Here is a 15,882-nt window from a genome sequence, read left to right as displayed (position 1 = left end):
CAAAGAACACCCTGAAAAAGACACACATAAATCCAGATTAAGATCAGAATACTTCTGGATAAAGAAAATGGGCAGCCTACAACCTAATGGACTGAATGACAGGATAGAATTATCCTGCTTTTTATAAAGAGACTGTGTAAAGCCGAACTTATTCGTCTGCATAACAATGATAATGAGAACTTTCCCTACCCAAAATGGCCGACACCAAAGTCGATTTAATTTGTAATTTTCATTATTTGCTCCATTATTTGTATTAAGTATATGGTATTAGAGTCATGTTTTCTATGTGATAGCTTAACCAAATACAAACATGATTATGTTGAATGATAGTGCAATGTAAAAATATCGAATGAATACGCTTCGAAATTTCACGATTTAAATTCTTGTTCGTTAATTTAAATGCTTGAACAGATAATTTTCACACAGTGGTTGAAATGTTTGAACATATGTTCAAAGAAAGAACAAGGTCTGTAACATCAGTCCGATGTAGCGATCACGTGATCGCGAATTGAGCCAATCAGCGATCAGGTAGCTTTAAATAGCGGCATGCAGTATGCTAGGAAGCAGCGGATTTGCCGACAGCACGCTAGCGAGGGACGTTGTTCATTTTCCAGTAAGTACAGCGTGAGAGAGGAGCAGAATGTTTGTTAACGTTAATCTCTGTTTGGTTTAGAAATAGGATACACGTTAAAACGGTGGCTATTACGGTTTTCTTTGATGATGTTTTTTAATTTAGGTGTTTGGTGTTCTGGCATATTTAGTAGTATTAACAAATACGAGGATTCGTGGTATAAACAGAGATACCGATTAACGAAGAAGGTCATTTCGTGAAAGCACAGATGTTTTATTCTATTTTGTAATTAAGAACTTAGTGTATTATGTATAAATGCTAATGTATCAATGTACCTGAGTTCAAGGGCTGATAGCAACTTTTTCTTGATTTTTTTACTAGAGACCCCCGAAGAAGGGTCACCATAGACCCGAAATGCATTGGGTAAATGGGAGATGATAACTAAAACTGTCCCGGAAATGAAAGAATTCAAATGAATGATAAAGAAGTAATAAACAAAGATTTTTTGAAATAAGGAAAACTGCATGGATCATTATTACTTTGGGATACATGTATACTTGAGTAGAACCATTGAGGTTCATGTGAAAGTGTGCTAAACGTTACCATTCAGACATTGGGATCTCCCAGTGTCTCACTTTTTGCAAGTTAAATAAGAAGTGTTTTTAGGCTAAAACACTAAGGCAACGGAGCACAACAACGAAAGAGATTAAAGAAACAAAAAGTAAACGAAAAGTAAGAGTGCTAGATGGACCCTATCACCATACTCTGTGATGAAATATATTGCTTTCGCCTCCTCATGAGCCCCACTGAGTGTGCTTCAGAGAAAATGTTTGTGTAAGTTGAATAATGAGCAGAAAGTGTGGAAAAAATAGTTTCAGATGTGTCACAAGGACAAAATTGAAAGGACTGCTCTGTAGTGTACATTGTCAAACAGGTGCAACCAAATAGAGGACCCAGGATCTTCTGAAAATGGTTGACATTACTTTAAACCAGCAGAAAAGGTTTGCTCATGATTGATTCTGGTCCAATAGGCACTAGTGTGATTCTTTGTGCTCTTCAACCTCAAAAAGGTCCACCTGATTGTGCAGACTGTATTTCAAGATGGAGACTTTACATCAACTTAAATTGCTGTTTTCTTTTGGGGGAGGGAGAATTTTGATTCCTCCTAGACTTGGAGGATGTCTCTGTACATATGCCCACAAGAAATTGTTACCAAATATTTCTGCGTTTTAGCATCCATGGATATCTAGACATTCAAATCAAACGTTTTTGCAAACATTGTGGCACTTCTGATGTAGCTCCTTCATGTCAGGGGAATTTTACTCCAACCCCATCTAGACAACTGTATAGCATATTCAGACCCCATTGCATGAACGGAAACATTTCCAAGTGAGGTCTGCAATGTGTAATGTTATTGAGGTTTGTAGCGTGCACAGCTACTCAGAGTGTCTCGGCGCGAGCCCAAGAGAGGAAAAGCAGAGGAAAAACTCAGAAAAAAGGAGAGAAAGTCTGTTAAAGAAAAAAGTTTCAAGACTCTTTCTAAATTGCTTGGGATCCTGCAAACTGCGTAAGTCAAATGGGAGTGTGTTCTCAGCCACCGCAGCCATGTAGGCCAGGGAACTGCCACTTGTCCTTTTAAGGCGAAATTCAAGGGATGTGTTGGGAATCCATGGGTTTCTGATTTAAAGAGACCAGCCCCACATGAACCCATGTAATGATCTAGAACTCATTGGGCCCACTACAGGATGGACATGGAACTAGTTTTCCTTCCAGGGATTTGGCCATACTGATTGATGCAGCAGCAGCTATCACACCCCCTTCAAAAGCACTCTGCTGCAGCCATTGAATGGTGTCTTGTTCAAGAAGACATTGTTAGTGGCCCAGTTTGTTCTTTTCACTCGATATTGAATGAATGACATTTGGGATTTTGTGTGGCTCTCTTATCTGCTTCAGTAGTTGTCATGCCTTGGGCCAGACTTCACCTATTACTTTAGTGAGATGCACCTCCAACACTGGAATCCGGACTCTTAGCTCTTTGAGGCTGTGATTCTGGGTTCTCTTAAAAGCCAACAGACTTTAAAATGGTTTGTTGCACCAGGACACCTGGCCAAAGGAGTTCCACTGTGTCTCCCAGCTACATTGATTCTGACAGTGGATGCCGCAGGTCTCAGGTGGTGTGAGGTGGAGCTTGGAGGATGCATTATGAAGAGAAACACCAAGTCCAGAGCCCTCTGAGACGGAGCAGTCCACATCTCTTACTGGGCAGAACTGATCAGTCCTTTTCTAGTCCCATTCTGTTACTCCTTGTCTTTTTCAATGTTTGCCAATGTTAGACCTGTCAGCCCTAGGGTGGTCTTTCCCTGTGATTTTTTGCCCTTGCCTCATTTTTCCCACCTTCATTTTGTTGGCCCATAGGTCTTCGGACACCTTTTCATAGCTAATCTGTGTTAGGGTGCAGGTACTCTCTACTTCAAACATGGCTGCCACTAGCCCCTGCTACTGCAGCGTGGTCTTTTAGTGTAGCACCCTAGTTGTCAGGAGCAGGCTGGATCCCCATACAATGTTGCAATACCAGCCACCCAGCCCCTGTCCATAGGTAGAGTGGGGAAGCTCCTGGAACCTTCCAGAACAAGGGCGGAGTTAGGTTTTCCCGCCTTAGGGAGTGGTCACCTGACCTGGGCATATATAAGCAAGGGAGGGAACTTTTTCTAGTCAGTTGGGGCATCACTGACGTGGGGAACCCATGCAGGAGTTTTAGGCTGGAGGGCCTAGTTAGGAACCTATGCTACTGGGAGTGACTTGATTTAGGTGCTGCCTCTTAAGCTGGGTGAGGTGTCCTAAGCTAGCCCCCTGATCTGGGCCAGTGGTAGGGAACCCCAGGGTCCATCTGCAGTGACTGAGGAGAAACTCTTCAAGCCTTCAACTCAATCCCCCCCCCCCTCTCAGCAACTTCAAGTAACCAACATCTAAGGGCGGAGAACCATCCAAGCGCCAAGAAAACTGCTTTCCTGGGGGATCGACCAGGTACTGGACTGTGCTGCCCTGTGCACTCACTGCCCTCATCTAGGCCCATCTGGCCCTACCGGTCTCCCCCTGACTGAACTGCCCTGCTGTCCTGGCTAAACTGTGTGGAAAGCGCTAGATTCTGCTCCCCCTGTCCAGCGCTGTATTTAAGACTGCCTGTCCTGTCAGGAATTATTGAGATTGCCTTCCCTCCTGCCGGCATTATCTGCTGACTGACTGGCCAAGTGCTGTGCTCTGTTCCCCTGCCCAGCGCTGTGACAGAAATCACTGAAATTACCTCCCTGGCCCTGCCTGTGACCAGCGCTGTGAAGCCCCCTAAGCGCTTCTCTGAATCGACGCCAAGCGCTGTACCTTGTTGCCCTGAGGCGCCTGAGGAGACCCTGTCACCGCGGCGTCGGCGCCGCCCACGCGACGCCTCTGAGGCGCTTCTGGCCTGTCCTGTGGCCGCCTGCCTCCGGGCGGGGCCCAGCGCCGTCGTTGACCCCCCTCAGCGGCCCCCGGTGCCAGGAGAGGGCCGCCGCATCAAGTTCGCCAGGCCGCACTAGGCCTGAAGCCTGCCTGGGCCCCTGTCACATGAGCGGGAGCGCCGCCGCGCCCCCTCCCAAGTCGCGCAGCTATTGGCTGCCCAGAACCAGCCCCTGCTCTCAGGGCCCGGCACCCGGGGAAGCACCGTCTCACCGCGAAGTGGGCGGAGGACCTGAGGAGCCCCCTCCGCTTTGCCCCGCAAGCCGCGCCTGACCATATGGGAAGCACCAGACCCCCGCATCTGCTCCTGATCCCGGCGCTGGCTGAGTGAGACCTACGGGAGGGTCGGGCCCCTCCCTTCAGCTCACCGACTCACTTCAAGGAAGGCCGAAGAGCACCAGGTAACCCCCGGGGAGGAGGGCGGTAGGCCCGAGGTCGCCCCTCCCCCGGGGTGAACTTAGACTGGGCCCCATTGGCCCCCTCCTAATGTGCCTCGAGTGTTCAGGAGGCTTAGGAACAGAGATCTACCCTACTGCATCGTTAATTGTGGAGTGATGTTACCCTGTCAGATAACCCACTTTAGTGACTGGTGGTGTTTAGTGGCCGATTTAGGTGGCCTATAAGCTCATGTCTAATGAAATGTTTTCATGCCTGTCATGAGGGGATGATCTTCTCCCTGTACTGAATTTCTTGCAGGGGTGGGCTTCTACAGTTCCTGAAGGGATCAAACTGTGATATTTATTGATTCATTCTAATGGTATTCTGATGATCTGATTCTGGGTCGCAAAACGTTCAGTATTCAAAAGAAGAAAAGCTTGTGGCTGCGTTCTTTGAAGTTATCTGTTGTACTGAAAGTACTGGATGAAATGTTTTATCACTTTCTATGAAGTGCAATTTAGAAGGCGTCCATGAGAGGTTTAATGTGGTACTTTACTGCAATGCTATGGTCGCTTCTTGTAGGATCCTCCAGGTTTATGAAAGTACCCTCTTTGCCTGCTGAAGAGTATGATGCGACAGGCTGTGTTATTTAATGTTTACTGCTCAGATGAGCTGGTTATTACTTTAATGACAAGTCTTACTGAAACTGCCTAATGAAATGCTTAAATGAAATACTAATGATTAGCTAAATGCATTACTTGCTTGATCCAAAGTCTATATAAAAGACCTTGATTTACAAATACAACTACTGGTGTGGTCTCCATTATTGCGCCCACTGTGTGTCTCATTGGATGAGTGTGTTTAGTAGCTGCTTTACACGCAAGCCCCTGGCTGCCTTCCTGTTCGAGCCATGCTACCCCTCGGAGAGCTGGTGGTCCCAGTTCTTACAGCCAACTAGTGCAAAAGTTACCTCCTCTCTTTTCAGAGATGTAGATTTCTGGCATTACCCTTGATTCCTGAGGTTCTGGGAAATATCAGGAGGGAAAAGGCCTCACTTATTCTGGTTGATTTGTGAGGGATGTGAATGGAATGACTATAGCTCTAAAAGAGACGGCAATAAGATGTCCAATTTCTCTGGCTAACTGATGCCCAAAACTATAGACATGGGGAGTTTAAACAGATCTGAATGGGTGCCTGCATGGTCCTCCACCATCAAAGCCTGTGGTCATTGTTACATGACAATTTAAACTTGGTGCAGGGTTGGTGGGATGCAGCCATGTAATTATGACCTGTATCAGATACTCCTATTTCTGTAGGGGTTCTTTAAACTGGGCCAGTCTCCGCTAGGATGGAGGTGCAGTGGTGCTCTATCAAAGACATTAGGGAACCCTAGCATGCACTTGGTGAGGGGGAATTATTTGCCATCTGCCTTCTAATGGGTTGCCATTGTCCTGCCTGGTAAATCATCTTTTTCATTCCATACTAGGACCTGACCTGTGTTCTCTCTGCATCATAGATGCCTCTGTTTGAACTTTTGAGGAGATTTATTTAACGTTACTCATTATTAAGGCACTATATTCCGATTGATTTTAAAAAAAGAAGGCAAGATTAGGAACATTTTGATTTTTATGGGCCAGAGACTCTTACTTCAGAATATTTCTAAAGAGAGACAACCCCCAGATATTCCCATTGAGATTGGTTTTGAGGCATTGGTTAGGGTGGCGGGGGGAGGGGTATGGGGTCCAAAGGCTGCCTTGTGTTTCCATGGGCATTTGGATCTCCGGAGAGCAGTAATGATCTATTTCCAGCTCACTCTGTGTTTGCAATGTTGTGATGATCGCTTTGTTGAGTGTTGGCCGGCTTTGTTGAGCCCGAAGCCTGCCACAGTCTCATACAGCAGATGGTTTAGGTCCACAATTTTCATATCTTATGTGCTGGAGGCGACATTTGTCCCATAAGAACCCGTGACTGTTGAACTAAAGGTTGAGCAGCATCCTTAACGCATTTTCAAAGAAACCCTTTTTATGAAATCTGGAAGCAGCCTCTTGGCCTGTTCATCCACTTCACTGTCTCACCACATAGAGGAGGTCTGTGATTTGTGTACCTTACATTTTGAATGTAGGACAGTTACTGCCATAGCAACAGGGAAACCATTGTGATGTTAACATTTAGAAGAAATGGGTTGGGCTGATGTGAGAAGTTGTTTTGGGGTATCCCGTCACAATCTTTGCTCGGGTGCCAGAATGTTTTCAGATCATGCCACTCCCAAAGTTGTTGAATTGGACTTTGCTTTTCCCTCTTTCTCTGACAGATACGATATCGAAACTAAGGGACGAAAGTAAACTTATTCGCGAGGCACATCAAGATGTCCACTCTCGGCTGCTTATAGCGCAGGTAAGCCATGGCCTGCAGGTGAAGGCACATATCTGCACAAGCTGGTGTATCTTTGGGACTTCAGGAACTAGCAGCACTTTGTTGACTTTGCAATTATAGTTTTCTTATACCACCCAGATCTGAGATTTGTAGATCTGACCAAGGGGTTAGGCTAGTTCTATGCAAACCTGCTGTGACCTGTCATACCAGGATGTTCCGTCTCTTTAGGGCCAAAATGATCACCTTCCAACATGGCTCCTTCCAGCTGGGAAATTCGGACTATACCTTCTTTGAAGGTACGTTAAAATATGTGTGGAACATTCGATATAAGAAATTCTGCTTGGCTTCGTCAGAGCTTGAGACTATATTTTGTTGCACGTACTAGCACGAGTCTACAATACGAATGATAAACACTAAGGCCCCTTGTTGCAGATATTGTGACTTGTGTGTTACCACTTTACTGTTTGACATTAATGAAAAGAAGTCATATTCATTTTTAAAAAGATATAACTTTGACTGAGCAGCCCAGTAATTGTATTTTTGTAAACTGTATCTGAGTTTCAAACTCTAAATTAGGTTCTTAGGGTGAACTTTGGCTGCTGAGTCTTATCCCAGGAGGAGCTTCTTGACATTTCAGGGAGCTTCAACATAGAACTCCACCCTCTAGGCTGGTAGAGGACACAGGCAATGCTGGTCACAAGTGTTTCCTAGTACGCTGGAGTCCCCCTAGGATCCATGGAACAAATCTGAGAAACAGGCGCTACATTCTTTGTTAGGGAAGCCTAGTACTTATTTTAGAAGGGTAGAGGGCGTATTTCACCTGCCAACAGCAAAAAGAAAGAATAACAAGGATTCAAAACCTGGAAAATTATTCTTACCTTGGCGACCTTCCACGAGCTTCGGCATGTAGAACAGAAACATTTTGCTCTCCACATCACTTCCTAACGCGCTCTGTGCACTTTGGCTCAGTTTCCTGAAATTCTGCCTCAAACAATTTCTTCCCAATTCAAATTTAGCTTTGAAGTGCAGTTGGCAAAGCTAATATGTCCGGCTCTGCCAATGATTGTTTCATTTGCAATAGCTTAGTATTCTATTTATCGTTTCAAGAAACTAACACATTGTGCATTTTGGTGTGGTATGCTAGTGGTAAATTGTAACCACAATTTTTTTCAGATGTCTGGGAGGCTACCTGTAAAGTAAAAAAAAAAATAAGGAATGAAACTCAAAAGAGTAAAATAATTTCTTTGACACTTAGGTCCTCCAGTCCATGGCACTGAAGTAGGCTACTTTTGTGGCAGATGTGCACACTGTACACAGGAAATAATCTTATCACTCAATGTGATGGGAGCCAGTGGTTGAAGTGTGCTGACCCATTGGTCTGTTGTAAGCTGTGGTGGGCAGAAGCAAAATGTGACTGATATTAAAACAGACCAATGGCTGAAGATGGATGACTGAAAAATGTGATTGATATTAAAACAGACCAAGGGATGAAGACGGCTGACTGAAAGTACCTATATGTACATATGTCTATCTATGTATTTCTTAAGACATTTTTCATGGAAATGCAAAAGGTCTTGGGTCACAACAGACCCAACAAGCATTGCCAAAGCCAATTTGTCGTGGCAATGCCTGTGCTATTAGCCTTGTCATTGTTTTTTATTTATTTGTTTATTTTTTTATTCTGGTCAGCAAGAAAAAACAGGGTCACACATCATGGCATTCTTGGTACATACAGTTGCGTCTCACAGAGGTCTTACATGTGTGTCTATGCATAGTTTATACAGCATAGCATTTGTACAGTTTCATCCAACAAGTTCCGTTCTCGTCACATTAACATATAATTTATCATCCATATCTTTCCCGCATCTCTACCCCTGTGCTAATCAGTCACCATGTACACACTCTGGTATACGTTCAGTTAACAACTTGTGTGGACCGACGGTATTGTACAAAGAGTTCCCAAAAATCCCTAGGTCTAGAGGCCTGCGGTATTTCTTATGCAGATGTTTCCAGTGTCTTTGCAGTAAGTCCTGTATGAGACCCAGTCTTTTTATCGTGGTGGGCGCTTGCTACCCCATCGTAGTGCGATACAGCGTTTGGCTAGTAATAACGCCACAGCCAGAAGCTTTTGTATCCTAGTCAGTTGAATCCTGTGGAGTCCTAATAGGCAGATTAGTGGAGCATTTAGTATCTGCTCGGATTACATAGTCGTCAGAGTACGAGTAACCTCCTGCCAGTATGATTGGAGCTGGAAGCATGCCCATGCCATGTGTAGGAAATCTACATTGGAAGCACCCCATCTGTGGTACTTATCATCTGGTCCAAGTCCATATTTATGTAGTTTTGTTGGAGTGTAATAAGTTTGATGTAGAAATGTAAAATGAATAATGCGCTGATTGCAATTTGAAGTTAGCAAATGCAGTTGCGTACAACTGTAGTCCCAGTCTTTCTCATCTATAGGGGGCCCGACTCCCTCCTCCCACCTCTGGAGCGATCTATTCTGGGCTTGACTCCGTTCTCCCTGTGATGCATTACATAGGCGTGTTAGCAAACATTAACCCGTGGGTGCTGCTAGCAGGATTTGTAGCGCTTTAAGCTGTGACGGTTCGTCCGGGAACAATGTATATAGTTCTCCGACTGCCATACCCAGCCGCAAGTATGCAAAAATCTTCAGGATCGTCCTGCGTAATGAATCGGTTGTGCAGAAAAATATCACTCATATTACGTAGGCCCATTTCCCCCAGTAAAGTTTGCATATTCCTTTCTTGTGTGACTGTTATTCGTGGATGGTGAGCGATGGGCAATGCCGGAGCATATATTGGAAGTTTCTGTGCATGTTTTGCTAACATGTACCACGCTCGTGATGCACAGAGTACAGAGTTTATTTCCTCCTCTAAGTGTCTCTCATGTTCCACTGCTATGTGCGGTATTTGTGCGTGTGAATGTAGCCAATAATGGGCATGTTGCGCCTGTGCGCAATAAAAATGTAATTTGAGATCCGGTGCTCCGAAGCCCCCCTGGTAATAGGGTTTGGTTAAGACTTTCCTTCCGACTCTCGCCTGCTTCCTGGCCCATGCTAATCGCTGCATGGCTGAGCATAATTTAGAAAACACTCATTTGTGTGAGCCAGATCGGGATGTTCATAAACAAGTATAGGAATTTTGGCAAGACAACCATCTTTTGTATGGCGATCCGATGAGCCAGGGAAAGAGGCAGTTTGATCCACCGGTCTACCTGCTTCTCCAATTTCTCTATTGCTCTGCAATAGTTCTCCCGAATCACCTTCTCCGGATTTCGGTGTATCCATATTCCAAGGTATTTCATCGGTTCAGTCTGCCATTGTAGTGGGTATTCCAAATTGGGCTGTGGTGTAGAGGGTGTGAGTGGTATGACTACTGATTTGTCTCAGTTAATGCTGAGACCCGAGTAATGTTCAGACTTAATGTATTCCCTAATGAGTGGGTTTAAATTAGTATCCGGATAGCGAGAATAGAGAACCATATCATTGGCTTATAATGGTATAACGACGGGACGAAGCCGGAACTAGAGAGCGAAGTCCGGGTGCTTTTGGCAAATTTAAAGGTTAGTGGTTCTAGTGACCGTGTGAAGATGAGTGACAAAAGCGGGCATCCCTGCCTGGTTCCGCGACTTATGCTAATCAGATCTGACATATTCCCATTTAATCTAATGTGCGCACCAGGTCCAGTGTACAGAAGCGCAATCCAGCGCAAAAAAGGTTCTCGGAAACCCATCCTGCTTAATACCGAAAATATGAATGTCCATTCCACTGAATCAAAAGCCTTCGCCGCGTCCAATAAGTTAGTTGGTGGTCCTTAGATTTTGCATTGTGTATCTTGTCGGTATAAAACTGTCCTGGTCTGGTAATATCAGATTCCGTAACAAAGGTTGTAATAGTGATGCAGTAATTTTTGCAAAAATGTTGGCATCTATGTTTATTAAAGACAGTGGGCGGTAGGATTCACATTTAGCGAGGTCCTTGTCGGGTTTAGGGAGAGTAATTACTAGTGCCTCTCTCAACGAGGCCGGGAGCATACCGTCCTCTTCATACATCTCAGCTAAGTGTGGGATTAATAAGTCTTAGAATTCTTTATAGAATTCCCCGGGGAGCCCATCCATACCGGGAGCTTTATTATTCAGGAGGGAGTTAAATCTTCCGTGATGCGATGGCAGAAGTATTTGCGATGTTAATCGAACAGCCACACCAAAGCAATGTCGTCTAAATAGAGGCAAATCTCAGGTGGGGACAAAGTTCTTTGTGTAGAATACAGACGGGTGTATACTCTTCAAAGAAATCTAAAATCGACTGGGTATCATATGTAAGTTGGCCTTGCATGGTAGTTATTTGTGTTTTATATAGGCTGACTGATGTGCTGGTCGTATTCTGTGTGAGAGCGCACGTCCCGGTCTACACCCCTCGCCATAGGTGCGTGCATTGTATTTACGTGAGATATATTTAATCTCATCATGTGCAAATCTATGATGGGTTTTCGCAGGGATTCTGCTGCTACACAGAACTGTGCATAAGACTTGGAACCTCAGTGAATTAGAGTCTGCCAAAACTCAACTTAGTATCCAAAATCCACTACCAGACTAGCAATCAGTGTCTCATTGGTTCTTACACACCCCCAATGATTAGACAGCCCAGAACATGAACTTAGAACACCTCAGGTCATGTGGAACACATAAACACTCTTTCGTTATACTAACATATCAGTCCAGAACGAGGAGTAAATGAGGACACATGCAGATTTGAAATATTTATTTCTAATGCCGTGTTTCAGGCGCAGTATCTTGGCTACTACAAGCAAACATATTATATGCAACAAGGTTATCAGCATAGTTACTAGTCCATAAAATACAAAGGGTGAAAGCATGTTAAAATGCTAAAGGGAAAAGGTCTAAATAGAACCTCAGGCTTACCCTCCTTTGCTAATATATTATATTATATTATAGAAGGTCTCTTTGGGTTTTAGAACGGTGGCCCCATACCTTTGGTCTCAGTAGAAAGGGATCACATCATCTTCTACACCAACCCTCTGGATACGGTCATTCATCAAGTGTGTGTGCATGCTCTACGCAGTGCATTATTAAACACGCCAAAAGTCAGAGTTGGCCACAGCTGCCTATGTGTTATGTCTAAGACGTGCGCTGATCAGACCGAACAACAACCGTTTGGTTGAAATAACCTTGAAGGCTTCGGCACTCACTGTTCAGACATAGCTTACCAAGCAAAGCTGGTACAATAAGAAAACATATTATTCATGGTGAAGCAAAATATTCTACTAGGCTCAGATATTTATTAATAACAATATGTACCGTGGGCAAAAGCAGCAGAGAGGTAAAATGGCGTTTAAACTCTTAATAAGCTCATAGTAATTTAACACAGTGTAAAGGCAAAGCCTATCTACATTACACCCTCCCTTGATCAGAGCACGGATAAGATAAGATAAGGGGCAAATTTAGGAACGCAGAGTTCAAGAACAATAGTCCGAACACAAGTCTCCAATTTGTTCCCAGAACGATAGAAAAAATCTTTGAAGAAAAAACTTCATAGTTTGTCAAATGTAAATAAAAAAAAATGTAGCCTTCGGACATAGTGAAGTCAATAGGCCTGGGCATAATTTAATGAAAACGTTTTTTTAAAAAAGTTTGATGTCCAATAAGTGGCGTCGGTCATAGAGGAGAGAGAGAGAAGACATAATTCATCCCAATAATGAATATGCAAAATATGCAGCAACAGCCTCCAACAGGAAGTCACTGTTCTCATCCGAAAAAAACTCGCCCATCCAATTTAACAAAGGGAAAGAACATAAATGTTCCTCAATTACCGGAGCCTCTAGCACCATCAGAGGACAACTCGGTGGGTTTTCAATGAAGCTGTGTGCCAAGAAATCTTGCGCCGCTGCGAAAACATTCCAACGACCCAGTACTCCATGCATCGCTGCAAAGGCCATAATCCCTCCATCAGAACAAAGCAATTCATGAGCAACTAAGGGGCTCATAAGTTGATTATAATCTGCATCGGGAGACACCGTATTGCAGAGACACAAATCCAGGGCCCATTCGAAGTCGCAACTCAGGCAATGAAAAAAGGCTGTACGCATGTGAAGTAGGAAAATAGAAACGATAATCCATAAGCTGCACTCAATGTAGCAAGAGGCAGCGCTCCATAGTACTCAAGCATTCAGCCTCAAAGCAGCCCCAGCCGAGACAGCTCTCCTTGTAACACAGGATGTGCATCCATTTTAAAACAAGCAAAACAGTAAAAGAACGCCAGCAGCCAGAGCCAGCAGTAAGGGAAATCAACCAAACAGGCTGGAAAAAATAGAATGCAAAAATGCTGGAAAGACACCAAATATAGTTTGAAATGTAGTGACCAGGCCACTGCTTACAACTTTAAAAAAGTGAGCCAGCCCAGATGTGGAGGATGCATTGAAGATAGTGTGAATTAACTCACCGAAATGCAAGGGCAAATCCGTATTCAGTAAAGCATGCACTTCTATGCGGGTGTTAGCCACGTGAAGGACGAATATTTCACGAGCAGATGTGAGGGCAACTTATTTCTGGGACAATTGAGCTCTTATGTGACTCATCTTGTTGAACTCTTTCAAGGTCGGAATCTTAGGCCACATGGAAACATCAAGCTTCCCATGCAGTGGAGGATACATTACATTTTTCCGCAAACCACCCGCTCACTGACAGTAACGACATAAGCAATTCCCTTAATTAACCCACAACAATCTTCGTTGTTTAAAAGTAAATAACTCCCATTTGCCAGTAATGTTAATGTGGGAACGATAGCAGGCACAGGTGTACCTTTCAAAATACAGGCTAAATTAGGCTGATTCTGATGGAGATAAGAACTTCCAAGAGGCTCGTATCTACCAATTGCAAAGTACTTCATACATCCCTCGAACTTGAAAAGAGGGAACAGGAGTGTAATTAAACATGGATAAGCCATGTTGCAGTATTGGCTTCAGCCACAGAAAAAGGTAAAGGTTCCAACTTTCAATGTGTAACATAGAAGAAGATGCATCCTTAATCAACAGTAAACGCTGCTTGTCAGTCAAATTAAATGGGGCAAACAATGATGAAGTATTCATGTAATGCAATGGCACTTTGCCAGCCTTAAGGGTCTGCAAGGTCCATGCAAACTGCATAATGGAACGCAATTGATTTTGACCATGATACAGAACAGACGCTTCATCTTGCACAATGTCAACAACAGATGATACAATATTGTCTAATGTGTAAATGCGGGAAGAGAGCGTGTTTATGCTATTATCAACAACTGCTAGCACTTTTTCTAAATTGGCTTGATCTATAGCTCTAAGGCGGGTAGCTGCCTTAATCTGGGATGTTTTCCAGAATTCGTTATAAACCGCATAAATCCATCTTTTAGATCTGCCGTTAGCCGTGCCCTTTATAAAATCATTCCGATCAACATAGTCAGTCAGTTTAGACAAATGTAGCTTAACCGATGCCAAGGTAGAATGTTTGAGGCAGTTCTGACCAATTTGCCTACAGAATAGGTAGTCGCAGAATGGCCACTTTCAAAACGGGGATCTACTCTGACCTGTGTAAAGCCTTCTGCCAAACCCAGAAAACGATGCTGGCAATAGTCAGCACTTCTATGCCAGAGCAACCAGCCTTTGGAATCCAAACTGGATATGTTAAAAGAAGAATTTAACAACGGAGTTTGTCAATCTCTTATCGAAAATGTAGTGGTATTATTCCAACCGGAATATTCTTCTAAGTCAGGAAAATAATGAGCATTTAATTTTTTTGTAGTAGCCAATCCAAAGCATGTTGTCTGTGAAACTGTAGAATTCAAAAACAACATATGGTTCGGGATGAGGCATGCACGCTTCAAAGCCTCAGTGCCTTGTATTTGCCAGCTTTTAGAATCCCAAACTGATTTAAGGTCAATGGTATCCTTCCACAACTCGTAGCCTCCAACAGCCAACTGGTCTAGAAAGGACTTTGAATACAATAATTTAGTATCGGTAAGTCTAACTTTGGATGTGGACTTTTCAGTCATTTTAAAATAAAATGCATTGGGATTAGACTGATTAAAATCTGTAAAGTAAGTGAACCTTTTCAAAAAGGAAGCAGAAGTGCCTTGTATAGGAGCTGGACAATGTTCCCATTGTGCATAATCAACAGTGTTCCTCCTGGTATTAGTTTTATGCAGGTAGTGATTGCCAAAATGTTGGTAACAATATAAATCAAATAATCAAGAGAGAAGGATCACTTGTCCTGCATAACCGGTTAGGTCAAGTGGGCTTTCTTCAGGACCAAAGTGCAGGGTGTGTAGAGACCTAGGGCGTCTCTATTAGTGTTGGGCAGATAAGAATTTCTTTGAATGCCTATTTACTGATGATAATGGAGACAATATGTTAATCATACTCCTTGAAGGTCGCCAGGTACCTGCGTCAAGTGTTATTGTGCCTCATCGAGGTCCCAGTGAGTCAGGGAGACCTACTGCGGTCTCCGTCGGCACCACTTGTGCTGACTCTACCACTCTGGGCCCACTTGACCCAACCGGCAACTAAGGGCTGAAACATGTCGACCTACAACATTCACTAAACTGAGTGTGTGAGAGCCCTAATCACTCTCATTCACACAACTTTATTTTAACATCTCAAATCCAGAACGAATAAAATTATTACTCTGGCAGGAAGAGATATTTTACCTTTTCAGTTCACACTTTCACGTCACTGATCACTACTGTTTTTAACCAAGGGTAAAACCTACGGGTGGAGGATGCATAACTACTAAACCCTATGAATATGCACACACGTGTTAAGAACAGCGGAGAATCAAGATATACCGCTAAATTTACCAACTCTACACGTTCATGAGGGTTTTTTAATTGGTACTAGCTGGAACAAAACCTGCATACCCTGGTTACAAGTGGAATCTCATGGTGTGGGGAAAATGTATCCCACACACAATGTGTACGGTACAAAGCCGGCACAAGAGCCTTAGTCCATTCTTCTGCAAAGTTCAGCGCATGCTCTTTCGAGACTGTGTGCGCGAAACTAGGG

The 15,882-nt window shown here is 43.7% G+C and overlaps 1 protein-coding gene across 1 annotated transcript in view; it reads left to right on the top strand.

The window, feature by feature from the left end:
• The window catches only part of LOC147710760 (uncharacterized), a 474,425-nt gene that overhangs the window by 136,991 nt on the left and 321,552 nt on the right, over positions 1 to 15,882 (top strand). The window contains exon 6 of the mRNA XM_086921479.1: positions 6,750 to 6,832. Coding sequence (XP_086777605.1) covers positions 6,750 to 6,832 — 83 coding nt within the window. The remainder of the gene's footprint in view (positions 1 to 6,749; positions 6,833 to 15,882) is intronic.

This window comes from Lissotriton vulgaris, chromosome 5 (genome assembly GCF_964263255.1).
Source record: "Lissotriton vulgaris chromosome 5, aLisVul1.2, whole genome shotgun sequence".
Taxonomy (NCBI): Eukaryota; Metazoa; Chordata; class Amphibia; order Caudata; family Salamandridae; genus Lissotriton; species Lissotriton vulgaris.
This window is presented reverse-complemented; position numbering and strand designations above follow the sequence as displayed.